Here is a 14,972-nt window from a genome sequence, read left to right on the forward strand (position 1 = left end):
GGTCATTTCTGTCACTAACCTTGGCATTTCTTCCGGAAAAGCAATATCCATAACTAGATAAAGCTGATCAAGGTAAGTTTGTTCCTTCTGCATTGAGTTCTTGTGAATACAATTTAGCCAGAACTCAGCCGCATCTTCTACGAACATTATGATCCTTCAACAGGATAAACAATTTAGCCAGAACTCTGCCGCATTCCTGCAATCGTTATGATCCTTTAACAGGATGAACTTGCAGCAAAGCCTCATCTCAATTTTCACCTCAGCATCACATTTTAGCTATGACCGTAAAGCACAACTAAGACATGACTGGCATAGCTAGTACATGACTGTATAAACATAGCAATGCAATGATTATGTAACTGTTTATCTCCCAAGTTTTATCAGGGTTATGAGCTTCAACATGGAGGAGGTTTTAGCTTTGTAATACAAAATTTCAGTGTCATTTTGCAATAAATGTAAGAAGTAAATTATACACAGCCCAAGCGTAAATTTTGAAGATAAGTGGAATCTTGTTTGCGCACAATATCAGGACATGAAAATGTAATTACTTAAATGTGGAAAATGTAAAACAAAACAAGACAAGAATAACTGATTATCTTTTAAAATCATTCAACAAAAATACCTCGCGCCTTCACCAAAGACTAGGAAGTCGAATAAATTGTTACTTCATCTATAGTTAGTTCTGAAAATAGTTATTTCATCCATAGTAACTTCTGATTCCAAGTTACGCGTGTAACTCCTCCTTGTCAGTACTTCCGCTACCTTCAAAATTAACCATGGGTGCCTTTTGCTTATATTGGTTCCCAGAACATAACCAATTACTAGACCAGTTCCAATTCCTGTTAATATAAATGCCCAATCAGATACATTAAGAGACTCGTCAGAATCATTGACATCTTCATTGTCAGGTTCAGGTGACTTTGCAGAAGCACATTTCTTAGATAACGGAAGACCACATAGTCCCAGATTTCCGATGTAAGAATCCTTCTCAAATGTCCTAAATTGCGGCCCTTGTGGTATGGGGCCACTCAGAGTGTTGTAAGATACATTGAAGAATGAAAGGAAGTTTAGTTCTGCTGCTATTTGGTGTGGGATGGCTCCGGACAGCTTGTTCACTGAAAGGTCCAACGACTCGAGCTGCCTTAGGCTCCCTAGGGATGGAGGAATTGGACCCGTAAGCTCATTGTTTGCGAGGTTGAGCATCTGAACCTGCTTTAGGCTTCCAAGAGAATCTGGAATCTTCCCTGTGAATCTGTTACTTGAGAAATCAATGGCACATAGAACATTCACATGCTTTGCGTACTCTGCTGTCACACCTTTGTTCCTAAGTGTAAGTGAGCTCGAATACGTGTCAGTCCAGTGATGTTTCCCTGATTGAAATTCTGTTCTAGTGTATGCGTATAGCTCCATGTCTGAAGGCAAAAATTTCATAGCACTCCAGTTCTTGATATATTCCAGAGGCAAATCACCAGAAAACGAGTTCTGAGAGACATCAATAATCTGTAACATTGGAAACGGTGAACCAATTCCAGGACTCGAAGCAGTTGCCCCCCAAAATCTGTTGGCATGCAAAATTAGAACTTGCAGCTGAGGAAGAGTCCCCAACCAAGAAGGAAAAGTATCTTCCAACTTGTTATCTCCTAGATCCAAAATACGGAGCATTCTACAATTTGACAAAGATCGCGGTAGTTGACCTTCTAACCTGTTCTGGCTCAAGTCCATCACTCTCAAGTCGCATTTTTCTGAGTATGATTGAGGAATCATACCAGAAAAATTGTTGCCTCCCACATTAAACACAGACAAAGAATTACCCAAACACGAAGGAATCGGTCCAGTCATGTTATTATTGAACAAGTGCAGTATTTTAAGAGATCTGAGACCACACATCTTGCTTGGAATTTCTCCAGTCAGTTTGTTGTTCGCGACATAGTAAGCCATTATAGTTGTTGGTGGAACTGGAAGATTCCCCTTTAGCATATTATCTTTAATGTCTATAACTCTTAGACTAGTACCTGGAAGAACAGATAAGTTCTGTCCCATGCCTGTCAGGAAGTTACGAAAAAGGTATATTTCCACCAAACTATCACTCGCGTTCCATAACCAAGCTGGAACCTGGCCATGAATACTGTTTCCTGTCAGCGATAGCGTCTCCAATTTATCCTGGAATTTCAGAAAATAAGGGATCTCTTTTAGATTACAAGAATCCAGTTCTAGTCCTGTAAAGTGTGAAAGAGTGGAGTTTATCAGATGGTTGGTAAGCAAGGATATGTTGTTTTGTGATAGACTGAGAAATGTAAGCTTTTCGAGGCTCAGAAAGACGTCTGCCTCCACTATACCGCTAAAGTTATTCTTCTTCAGATTAAGATTATCTAGGTTGATGAGTTGAGAGAATGAACTTGATATTGAGCCTGTCAGTTGGTTATCGAACAGGCTCAAATTGATCAACTCAGTCATGTTAAATAACTGGAATGGGATTTCACCGGTGAAATGGTTCATTTGAAGGTGAAGAGTAGTAAGTTTGGTCAGATTTGCAAGAGATGATGGGATTTCGCCATATAGATTGGTATACATAAGGTACAAACTGTTCAGTTTAGTTAGCTTGTCAAGCCAAGAAAGTTTTCCTGCTTCAAACCTGGCATTAGTGAATGATAAGAAAGTGAGCTCGGTCAAGTTACCAATTGAGGCCGGAATTGATCCAGAAAAACGACATCTTCCAAGGCGCAATTTAGTCAGTGACTGCAAATTTCCAATTGAGGCTGGTATGGTACCAGAGAATTTTGTGGAATCAAGTTCCAGTGCTCTCAGGGAGCTTGTTTGGTTAAATACCGGAAGATATCCAGCAAGATTCTGATTGTAACTCACATTGAGAACAGTCAGGCTTGGGAGATCAAAAATGGCAACCGGAAAGGTACCATTCAAGAAATTGCTTGACAGATCGAGGGAAGTCAAGTCTAACGACCCTGAAAGCTCGAATGGGATTTGGCCAGAGATTGATGAGTGTGAGAGGTTTATAGAGGATAACCTCGAAAGATAAGAAATCTGAGGAGGGATTGAAGAGTTCTTGAAGTCATTGTCTGCAAGGTTTAGGTCTCGGAGATGAACAAGGCCAAACAGAGTGCTGTTGGAATGAAGGGTACCAGATATTGAACTGTTACTCAGGTCAAGACTAATGACAAAACCAGTGTCTTTGTCGCACTCAACCCCGTCCCATGAGCAGCAATCACTGCTGTTATCAGCCTTCCAGGATGCAGTCTTTGAGTAAGAAGATGAATCAGAAGACAAAGTAAGGCTTTTCTTAAAATTCAACAGGAAGGACTTCTCATCTTCATGGCACAGTATAGGACTAGTTACTGCGTTTACAATTGTATTAACACAAGCAGAACAGAGAATATAGAAGAAAAGGGAGAATAATAAGCTACTTGGCGCTGCCATTACAAGTAATGATCAAGTAGCTCTGTCTGAAATGTAGTTACCAAGTAGCTATTTAAAGTCCATGGTTTTGTGGAAATATGATGCATTGGTGCTGGACTTGTCTTGATTTTACATTCTTTATGATTTATTAGTTTGACGTGTGAGGTTCTTTAGAAGTCTATGATTTCGTGGTAACAAGGTTTCCAGTGTTTTCAAGGAGCTTTCTGACCTCTTACTTTTCACACATAGGAGGAATTGACTCGTTTAACACATTTAAACATCTATGAACGAACCCTTCTCGTATGATGGTACCTCTTATATAACATAGAGTTTAACACATTAAAACGTCTATAGACAAATATTATAAATGGTTCTTGCTCTCGTATGGGCTACGTCTTATATAACATAGTTTCCTTGCTGCTGGATGAATATATAGCAGTCAAATTATAACATTCTTTTTAATACGTTTAGCGTTTTTTAAGTGTTGGAAGAGTAAAATGATTATTTAACAGTTCAACGAAATATTTTACATATTCAGCGATTTAAAAGCTGTACATGTACCCATCCACTACTTAAAAAACGTTTGACGTGTTAAAAAAATATTATAATACTGGCCGATGAATATTCATCCCATAGCTAGGAAATTGTATGTTGCCCGGCCATGCTGCTGGACCTGTGCTGGGGCGGGGACCCATATGATATTATTTGATTTAAGAGTCTAGATCATCGTGGTCATCATTTCTGTGTGAAGTAGCTCTGTCTGAAATGTTTTGATATGTGCGGGATTATAGATGCCAAGAGCTAGTTATCATATGCTTCAGTCTCCTGCTTTTAAAAACCCAATTCTAAAACAAAATTTTTAAAAAATAATACCAGCTCAGAACTCTGTGAATATTTACTCTAGCTTGGACAGGTCTTAATTCTAAATTCCAAGGTAGTTGAACTCGCATCCAATTTGAACATAAATATTTGACACATGCATGACTTAGACAACCGAAGCTCCGGTATCAAATTTGATTTAGATATTTGACATCACAATTGGCGATCAAGTCAAGGAGCAAAGAACAATTAATTTGTGCATCCAAGTAGGAGAAGAAAATAGGGGTTTCAAATTTTTCAACAAGCAGTCTACATCTCCATTATTAAACATCAGAAAGAAGAATCTGACTTAGTCAGGATATTTAAAATCATGCGTAGAAATTGGGTTAAATATCAAAATCTAAAATTACAGAGAACGAAAAAGGAGTTCAAGTAGTCAGAGAATGATATTATATTCTGCAAGAGTCACAAATGAAAGGAGGGTAAGTAGTCTAGCAGTACTTATGCTACCTGTTTACTGCTTACCTTGAATTCTCGACTTGCCGGTTGCCATCCTTGTTCAATAGAGTATCATTCGCAGCCAAAAACAAATGGTAAGATACGTTAAAGTAAATATACACAAAAAAATTCAAAAAAAAAATATGTATATACACAAAAGGTAGAAGAAATGTTCTTCAAAAATATAAACTACATCCCATTATTTTACAAAGTGAATATATTTTACATTTTTCTGATAACTTTCCATTTAAGTTGACCATAATTGTTAAAAATAGTTAAATTATATTTGATATCACCTGTTTATACATTCAAATATCATGTTAGAATTTATATTATTAATATAATTTTGAAAATTTGAATATCTTTCTAAAATACAAGAATGAAATTTCCTAACTGCCATGATTCAACTGCATCACAAGGAGAATTTGTAATAAATGGAGAACACCCGTGAACAACATTTGAAACATTTGTATACTTCTGCTTCTTGCTCTAAAAATGCAAAAAGAATGTTTATCCCTCATCATTTAACAGCAGAGACATATTTTAGTAGAAATTTAGTGCAAGGAGTGATAAATGATGGTGCCCATTGGTAGAAAAGACGTAGAGAAGGTGCTCCCAAATAGTAGCAATCTATTTTAAGATATACTCTAATAAGTGTACCCTTGAAGAAATCAGCATACGATACAAAATCTTCAAAAACACAAAAATTGAGGTGATAATCAGCAGCAGTAACACTTGGACCAACATTGCAGTGCAAATCAGATAACAAGTTCCACTGATACATCTCTATAGAGTAACATCTCATTTTCATATAGCAACAAGCCTTCAAGGAAATAAGAGCAGTGATTAATTTATTATCTTATCTACCTCATATAAGGGTTTAATGCAAATGGCATTATCTGAAATGCCAATACAATTAAATAATTTGAGCTCGGGCACTATGATATTATTGGGGTTATATATACTTACAAATTTGGGTAAATGGTAATGACTTTAGAGATATGGCTATGTATCGTTAATCCATGGTTTTAGAGAGAAAGAACTCAACCTGGCAAATACAAAGATCAAAATTTTAAGTCCCTGTTACATAGAAATTGCAATAAGGCACAACGAGTGATAGTGTTTGGGACAAATTTTATCAATTTCAATTGTTAAAGATGGTAAAATTTCAAAGGTTATAGATAGTGGGTTTTGATTATCTGGGAACATGGAAATATTGTTCAATGTTGAAAGATTAAAGCAAATATTGTGTACATGTGTGTTTGTGCATTTGAAGTCCATAAAAACTGTGACGAATTACGAATATATTAAAAAAAGAGAAATTAGTATTCAGAATTCAGGATGTCTCACTACATGGGAGGCAAAAGGACCGCAGAGCTTTTTGGGTCTCGCCATCTCCGGAAAAATACACTAGAACACTAGTTCCATTTTAGGGACCGCAACAGTTGCAGAGGTTTAGGTAATTACCCAGTAAACACAATTTCTAAATATACTTGAATCTTGAAATGCTGAACATAAGAATCTTAACTTTCACCTAATTCCAAAATGCCCAGATTACTTTGATATGCAGTTAATAGTTTAGGAAGCTTTTCCTCGTACTTGATTATAAACCTTTCCACAAAGCTTTGCTCGGTAATAATCAGAAACGAAAATGAAAGTAAGCTTAAATCCTCGCTTATCAAGCCTTTCATCTGCAGAACTCTGATAACTGAACACCTCGGAATCATTCTCGATTTTAACGAGTAAGTTAACACGACTGGTCTTTCAGCAATAGCAATAGACTGGAAGCCGATCTTATTCACAAGGAACTCCATCCCACTCAAGATTTTTTCTTCAGATAAAGACATAATCACTGGATTCTTCCTAAACGCTGATATAACCTCATGCTCAGTCCAACCCCACCTCTTATAAACTTCAATCTTGTGTGCCCATGTCAAGTCACTCATAGCTAATCTTACAGGGAGTGCCGAAACAAAAAGAGCTTTGGACAGATCGAATTTCATGTCCAGAAGCTTGTAAACAACCGTCTTAAACTTGTCATAGGGTATGTTCAATAGCCTAGGTTTTCTACATAAGATCTGACCAATAAATCTCATTCCAACTCCAACTTCTTTTAGTAGTTCAACATTAGGATTATCACACACTCGCGAGTTGCTTAAAACATAAGAACCATGGTCCCTTAAAATCTTAACAATTTCTTTGTCCGAAAGAAACATACTCTTGCAAGAGTCATAAAATGGAACTAATCGCTTTTCCAAGCTGTACTCCAAAATATAAGGGTTTGCGGCAACATCATCACTTGACGCGCCAATAGACCATAAAAACTTCAGTTTCGGCAAAAGGGTCGCATTAGGATTATACGTCAGAAAGTGCGAGCGTTTAGAAATTATTTTAGATATATGACTATCACTAAATCCATGGTCTCTGAAAAGGGCTACAATAGAATCAGGTTTATCTAAAGATTCAAACTTTACTCTCTTCGACTTCGAGATAGCAACTTGTGGGGATAACCCATGATTATTTATAAGGTAAGAGACAGTAAATGAGTGATTCTTGGAACCAATTTCAGGGTTTTCAATTTGGGATGATGCATTTGTAATGGTTCTTGATACATTATCAAGAAACCTTAATTTGGAGTTGATGATATTCAGACATGAAATAAAAGTTCTGGGTTTGTTGTATAACGCAAACATTGTGCATATGAAACAGACTGAAGGGACAGAGTTGAATAAAGAAGTGAAATCTTACAGAACTTGTGGAAGAACAACAAGACTTGTTCAGCTGTAGACACACTTCGTCTGAACTAGGATTCTGTCGGGTCGAACCGAATTGAATTTAGGAATTTGTAAAATGGATTTATAATTCATATAAACCTAAATTAGGACCACGGCCTCCTCCTGGTTAATTTTGTTTGTTTTTGTTTTTTTTCCCCTAATAATCTGTTTTTTATGTAATTATTTTTATCTGTTTAGTTTGTTTGGTTTGGCTTTTAAATCTCAATAATCAGAGTCTTTGATTATTTTTTTCTTTTCGATTCAAACAGTTATTTGAGGTTTGTTTTTCAGATTTATTTGAAATTTCAGAGATTTTATTATTGATATTGTAATCAGAGATTAACTATATATTTTTCAAATTTATAAATTTATAAGTTGGTTTATTTTAGAATGTTGATTTGAAAATTCTAACTTCTTTAGCTAATTTATTTTGATTTCTAAAATTTGACTTCATAAAAATATATATAGTCATTGTAAAGAAAATTTTATAATATTTTATTATTATATATTACTCTCTCTGTCCCATTTTAACTGTTTTTGATTTTTTTACACATATTTTAAAGTGTTAAAAAAGTTCATATCTAAATATAAATAATTTTTTACAAAAGTTTTATCAAGTAGAAAAATAGAATCTAAACTTTGATTTGCTATAAAAATTGGTTTTTTTTTTGTTAAGTATAACTTATTCTTTTTCTAGACCTTAATATTATACGTCAAAAAGTCAAATATTAATAAATATGAGGACAAATGAAGACCTAATAAGTTGCAAGTAACCAATAAATAAGTAACTTCTTAACTATATACTCAATAACTTCTCACTCATGTTATATAGTCAGCTCTGCTTCTCTCCCATGTCCATCCTCATTTTTTTCAAAAGTTGCAACCTAAACATTATGTAAACTTTCTTCAAGGTTCCAAATGCACATACTATTGACTATTGAGCAATTCTTACCCTACTACTTCTGCTTCTGCATATTTGCATCATATAAGTAGTAACTTGCAAATTAGCTCGCTTTCATCCATAAATGACTAACAAGTTAACACAAGAATTTCGGAATTCAAACTCAAACTAAAAAGTGATACAAATACTAGAATTCTTCCAATATGGATCCAACTACGGCACACCCACAACCACCAACAACGAGGTTCTTAGAAACACCGTCTGGAAAACCATATCATGCCTCAAAGTTCTTAGAAACACTCTGGGAAACTATATCAGCCAAAGACCACATGAGAACCAATTCAAGATCAAATAATTTCTCAAAGGTATTCTACAGATGACCGCTTGATAGGAGTACAGAGACTGCACTATTTGACATTCAATCTTACAACTCATATGGCAGTACAGAGCCAATATTAACAGTTTAATACTAGAGCCATTAGACAATAACGAAACAAGCAACAAAAAAATAGCAGTCTTTTTGTGCTTCACTGCCTTTGTGCAGGAAGAATGTTTAAAAAATAGCCATCTTTCTGTGCTTCACTGCCTTCGTGTAGGAAGAATACTAATAACACAGTTTCAGTCTTCTAAGTTCATCACAAGGACACTACAATTAGAGAATTAACCAAGGCAGTTTATGATAATATCATAAACCAGAATTAGCAAAAAACTTCATGACAAAGTACATAGAATTAGCTCATCTACAAAGCCATGATTATACAAGCAGTCTTCTTTCTCCAATGCTAGTCAAATGGAGGAAATGATAGATGTCAAATAGGAATGCAAGAAGATAACTTATATAGTAAAAGAAATACATAAACACGACAATTGTTTCTCCTTGCATTAGCTCCTCCAATATAGCCACAACTCAAAGCTCCATTACTTCGACTTTTCGACTTGAAGATTGTTGTTGTGATCAAGTCTATCATAAATCATTTAGGAGGGAATTTCACAAGTTCAGGATTTCATGTTTACCTTTATAGACAGACAATAACTGAGGAAGTTGTTCTTGGTACTTGGTAATAAACTTATCGACAAATTCATTATCTGTAAGAACCAAAAACGTGAACGCAAATGAACTTAAATCCTCACTTATCAAACCTTTCATCCGCAAAACACTAAATACTGAACACCTCGGAATTATTCTCAGTTCTAATGACAAAGATAACACCACTGGACTTCTAGCAATTGCAGTAGACTGAAATCCCATCTTATTAACAAGAAAATCCATCACACTCATGATTTTCTTCTCGGATTTACTCATACAATGTGGATCCAATCTAAATGCTGATAACACGTCTTGCTCAGACCAACCCCACCTCTTATAAATCTCAACCTTTTGTTCCCACACCAATTTAGTCCTCGCAAACATTATAGCCAATGCACGAACAAAAACCCCCTTCGATGGATCAAATTTTAACGCCACAACCTCGTCCACAAGTTCCTTGAACTTATGAGTCCCTAAGCCGACTATCCTAGAATTTCTACATATGAGGAAGGATATATGTTTCTGACTAACTCCAATTTCTTTCAGTAATTTAACATTAGGGGCGACACAATGTTGCAACTTCGATGCAGAAGCCCACGAAAAATATCTCGAAATACTACCAATCTGTTTCTCCGAAAGCATCATACTCTTGAAAAAATCATAAGATGGGATCAACTTATTATCTAAACTATGCTCTAACAAATTAGGGTTTGATGCAAGTACCTCATTTGTAATACCAACAGATGCAAAAAATTTGAGCTTTGGCTCCATAATTTCATCAGCATTAACCACCAACAATTTGGGCACTCTGGTGATGATTCTTGAAAGTTGGGTACTATCAAATCCATGGGCTCTGAGGAGGGCCACAACTGAGTCTGGCCCATGTAAAGATCCAAGCTTTACCTTCAAAGAAGTTGAATTAGCAATTTCTGGGGACAACCCAAGTGTTTTTTTGAGGTAATTGACAGTAAAGTCATGGTATTTTGGTTCATTTTTGGGGGTTTTATCATCTGCTGTTGATAAAACTGCAAGGGTTCTTGATGTGTTGAACTGAAAAAGTGTGAGATGGTTTTTAATGGTTTTGAGAAATGAGATTCTTGGTTTGTGACAGTAAGCAAGCATTGTAAATTAGGCAGAGGAACACAGTAGTTCTGGGAGGATGGATCTTATGAAGAACCCCTAGCCATCCATCAAAACCCCTTGTTTGTTGCTCCACTGTCTCCCGTCTCCACCAGGTATTGCCATTTTGATATACCCGATTCTAGTGACATGGATCGGGTTCGGATCGGATCTCCCTAAATCCATATCTATATCAATTTATTTTATCAGATTTGGATTTGAATCGAATTAGGATCGGATTTTTTAAGCCCCTATCTATTAAGATCATGGATCTCGGATCAGATATCCGATCCATTTACTATATATAGTCATATAGAAATGAATGCTAAAAAATGAATTTATCATGTAGAAATGAATTTATTTCCGTATTAAATCATATAAAAATAAATTTATTATATACAATATCAAAGAATGCATTAAACAAAATAAAGAAAAATGAAAGGCCAAGTCCAGTGATCTAATCTTAAAAAACAATACCAAAATTAGAAGATAAATAACATAACAAATAAATAAATAATGTAAATATCAAAAATAAATAAAGAAGACACTGGTGAGTGGCAGAAGACATAAGAGACTATATATTATGGACCAGCAAGCTTTAAAAGCTGCATTGGTGCATATTAGCCCCATTGTAAGTGTTTATGTTAATCAATAGTGACTGAATTAAATATAACTAACTAATAACTCACATTCTGTAAATACTATCGGGAATAAAATATATTATTATATAATATATATATATATATATATTTAATTAATTAATTATTAACCGGATCGGGTTATAAACGGATCGGATCACACTAAATCCATATCCAACCCATTTATTATCGGATTTTTCCTTATCGGATCGCATTTCGAATCAGATTATTTTTTGTTAAATCCATATCCGCTAAAATGACCCCGGATCGGATCGGGTCGGATCGGATTTTCGCTCCGTTGACAGGCCTACCCGATTCGATTGATTAATTTTCTGCAAGATTGATTTAATTATTAAAATCAGATTAATCACTCTAACTTTTATAAAATACTAGCTTAGAACCCGTGCCGTGCACGGACTGTTATAATATTTGTTATTATATTGTATATATTTTAAATTTAACTAATTTTATTGTGAAAATAAAATTATGATAGAATTATGTGGTTATATAAATTTTTTATTTAACAGCAGAATAATTTTTAATAGTTAAGTCCATTGATAATTCAAAATTAGTTCGAACATATATATTTTAATGAGATTGTTAAAATATGTTTTTTTTATATATTATAATTTAAGAACCTATAAATCCAGATATAAACCAGCTAATAAACTTTTTAATATTTCATTATAAAAAATATAGTATAGAACATATTATAACTTAAAGAGACGCATAAACCCAAGTACTGACTCATCATACTATCCTAATTTTTAATGTTTCTGGTTAATAGATAATAAAAATATATATTATAAGCTTATCAAACTCGACTGACCGGCCGACCAACTGACAACTTTTCATGTTTCGGCTTTAACAATAAAAATAATATATATTATAGTATGTGTTTTAATATTTTTTTTAAAGTGAGACCATTAGAGTATTTAAAACTAACGTTAATGTATATTCGTTGGAAAATATCATCGATTATATATTAATAATTATATATAATAATATTATATTTTTATATACATATATCTCCTGTGCTAATTGTAGAAGATCGGTTTTTTTAGTTAAAACATCTAAAAAAATAATGTGTTTTAGTGGAAAAGATAATTACTATGTTGCTCGATATTATTACAGAAGATTGACTTTTTTAGTTAGAAAGTCTACAAAAGGGTAATATATTTCAGTTAAAAAGAATAATTGATTATATAGACTGGGGTCAGGCCGTATTTTGACCCAAGTACCGACCGATCAAAATTTCAATTTTTTCCGTATTAATTGTAGAAAATCGATTTTTTTAGTTAAAAAATCTATAAAAGATAATGTGTTTTAGTGAAAAAGAGAATTACTATGTTACTCGATTTTATTATAGAAGATTGAGTTTTTTTAGTTAGTAAGATTAAAAAAGATAATATATTTAAGTTAAAAGAATATTTGGTTATATAGACAGCCCATATTTTGGCCCAAGTACCGACCAACTAAATTTTTAATGTTTCGGCTTTAATAGTATAGTATTGATATTTTATAGTAATTCCATTAACAAAACATATTGTAATATTATAATATTATAATATATAGTCCGACCAATATTTATGATATTAATCCCAGATAATTTAATTAATTTCTAATCAACACTTCGACTTGATTCGAATTTTTATAATATATATTGTTAATAATTTGTTCTATATAATATGAAAAAATTTAAATAAATTTCATTATTAAGTAATACACACTTTGCGACATGAACGAAACTTTTATCAATAATATCAAAATTAATGCATTTTATTTGTTTAAAACATTTATATTTTAAAAATATATTGTCAAATGAATTGTACTCTATAATGAATATAAAATTTAAGAATTTTCAAATATAATATAAATTAGAATACATTTGGTTAATTATCGTATTATATTTAAGTATTTTGTTATGTTTATAATTATATTATTATTTTTTTCAAATTTAGAGATCCTTTGGTTCCAGAGTTGATATGGGTTTGAATCATGAACGAGGTAAGTCTAATACCAAGTTAAAGTATCATTTGTGATATCAAATATTTGGTTGAGTAGTATATTTTTGAGTTTTTGAGTTAATTTGCTATTAAAAATTTGTATATATAACTAAACATATATAAAAAATTTGAGTTTGAGATATGAATTTCAAAATAAAATTTTGTTAACCAAACATGGTGTCACGGTTTGGATGGAAAACCCTCGAAAACTCGAATCAAACAACCATTAAGCATCCATAAGTTCGAATCGGTTTGACCCGACAAAGTTCTCGGTTAGGGGAAGATTTGCAACTGAATCACAGTCTTGCTGTTCTTCTGCTCAAATCCCGTAAGATTTCAATTCACTCTTCTCTGTCCTTTTAGTTTGTTTCATATGCAAAATGTTTGCTTTATACAACAAACCTAGAACTATCATTTCATGTCTGAATATTATCAACTCCAAATTAAGGTTTCTTGATAATGTATCAAGAACCATCACAAATGCATCACCCAAAATTGAAAACCCTGAAATTGGTTCCAAGAATCACTCATTTACTGTCTCTTACCTTATAAATAATCATGGGTTATCCCCACAAGTTGCTATATCAAACTCGAAGAGGGTAAAGTTTGAATCTTTAGATAAACCTGAGTCTGTTGTGGCCCTCTTCAGAGACCATGGATTTAGTGATAGTCAGATATCAAATATAATTTCTAAATGCCCGCAGCTCCTTACTTATAATCCTAAAGTGACCCTTTTGCCGAAACTGAAGTTCTTTTTCTCTATTGGCGCATCAAGTGATGATGTTGCCTCAAAACCTTATATTTTGGACCGCAGCTTGGATAAGCGACTTGTTCCGTTTCATGACTCTTGCAAGAGTATGTTTCTTTCTGACAAACAGATTTTTAATATTTTAAGGAAGCATGGTTCTTATATTTTAGGCATCCCGCGAGTGAGCGATAATCCTAATGTTAAACTATTAAAAGAAGTTGGAGTTGGAATGAGGTATATTGGTCAGATCATATACAGAAAACCCAGGTTCATGAACATAAACCATGACAGATTTAAGACAGTTGTTTACGAGCTTCTGGAAATGAAATTCGATCCGTCCAGAGCTCATTTTGTCGCGGCACTCTCCGTAAGATTAGCTATGAGTAACCTGACATGGGCACACAAAATCGAAGTTTACAAGAGGTGGGGTTGGACTGAGCATGAGATTATGTCAGCTTTTAGACAGAATCCAATCTGTATGAGTTTATCCGAGGAAAATATCATGAGTGGGATGGATTTCCTTGTGAATAAAATGGGCTTCCAGTCTATGACTATTGCTAAAAGACCAGTCGCTCTAACTTACTCATTAAAATCGAGATTGATTCCAAGGTGTTCAGTTATCAAGGTTCTGCAGATGAAAGGTTTAATAAGCGAGGATTTAAGCTTACTTTCACTTTCGATTCTGATGATTACCGATCAAAGCTTTGTGAATCGGTTTATAATCAAGTATAAGAAACAGCTTCCTCAACTATTAAATGCATATCAAAGTAAGCTGGGCATTCTGGAATTAGGTGAAAGCTAAGATTCTTATGTTCAGCATTTCAGCTTTCATGTTTATTTATAAATTGTGTTTACTGGGTAGTTACTAAAACCTAGCCATCACCGGAATGTGTTTAATATTCCAGTGTGTTTTGCAAAAGCACTTAAAGCCAACAAGCTCTTTAGTTGCCTCCCATGTGGTGAGAAATCTTGAATCTTGAATATATTATGTCTCCTGTTTTTCATTTTATTGTTTGTTGAATTTGTTTCAA

General features: G+C 33.8%; 4 protein-coding genes across 5 annotated transcripts; 1 reads left to right on the forward strand and 3 right to left on the reverse strand.

Annotated features, from left to right (window-relative positions):
* Positions 1 to 609: 609 nt before the first annotated feature.
* Positions 610 to 3,770, reverse strand: LOC108212873 (receptor like protein 27). The gene has a single exon (XM_017384587.2). The coding sequence runs from the start codon at positions 3,430 to 3,432 to the stop codon at positions 667 to 669; it is 2,766 nt and encodes a 921-aa protein (XP_017240076.2). The 5' UTR covers positions 3,433 to 3,770; the 3' UTR covers positions 610 to 666.
* A 1,121-nt stretch (positions 3,771 to 4,891) lies between these two features.
* LOC108211875 (uncharacterized) lies at positions 4,892 to 7,575 on the reverse strand. 2 transcript variants are annotated; one of them, XM_064090024.1, is made up of 3 exons: positions 6,079 to 7,575; positions 5,698 to 5,776; positions 4,898 to 5,551 (listed from the first exon to the last, which is right to left on the reverse strand). In XM_064090024.1, the coding sequence occupies exon 1, from the start codon at positions 7,419 to 7,421 to the stop codon at positions 6,252 to 6,254; it is 1,170 nt and encodes a 389-aa protein (XP_063946094.1). In that variant the 5' UTR covers positions 7,422 to 7,575; the 3' UTR covers positions 4,898 to 5,551; positions 5,698 to 5,776; positions 6,079 to 6,251. The 2 variants fall into 2 exon arrangements, with proteins under 2 accessions (XP_063946093.1, XP_063946094.1); XM_064090023.1 differs by having other exon boundaries at positions 4,892 to 5,776.
* A 1,816-nt stretch (positions 7,576 to 9,391) lies between these two features.
* LOC108211436 (uncharacterized) lies at positions 9,392 to 10,552 on the reverse strand. The gene has a single exon (XM_017383038.2). The coding sequence runs from the start codon at positions 10,550 to 10,552 to the stop codon at positions 9,392 to 9,394; it is 1,161 nt and encodes a 386-aa protein (XP_017238527.1).
* A 2,966-nt stretch (positions 10,553 to 13,518) lies between these two features.
* On the forward strand, positions 13,519 to 14,972 carry LOC108214696 (uncharacterized). Its single transcript, XM_017386843.2, has one exon. The coding sequence runs from the start codon at positions 13,574 to 13,576 to the stop codon at positions 14,741 to 14,743; it is 1,170 nt and encodes a 389-aa protein (XP_017242332.2). The 5' UTR covers positions 13,519 to 13,573; the 3' UTR covers positions 14,744 to 14,972.

The sequence above is a fragment of the Daucus carota genome, chromosome 3, assembly GCF_001625215.2.
Source record: "Daucus carota subsp. sativus chromosome 3, DH1 v3.0, whole genome shotgun sequence".
Classification (NCBI taxonomy): domain Eukaryota; kingdom Viridiplantae; phylum Streptophyta; class Magnoliopsida; order Apiales; family Apiaceae; genus Daucus; species Daucus carota.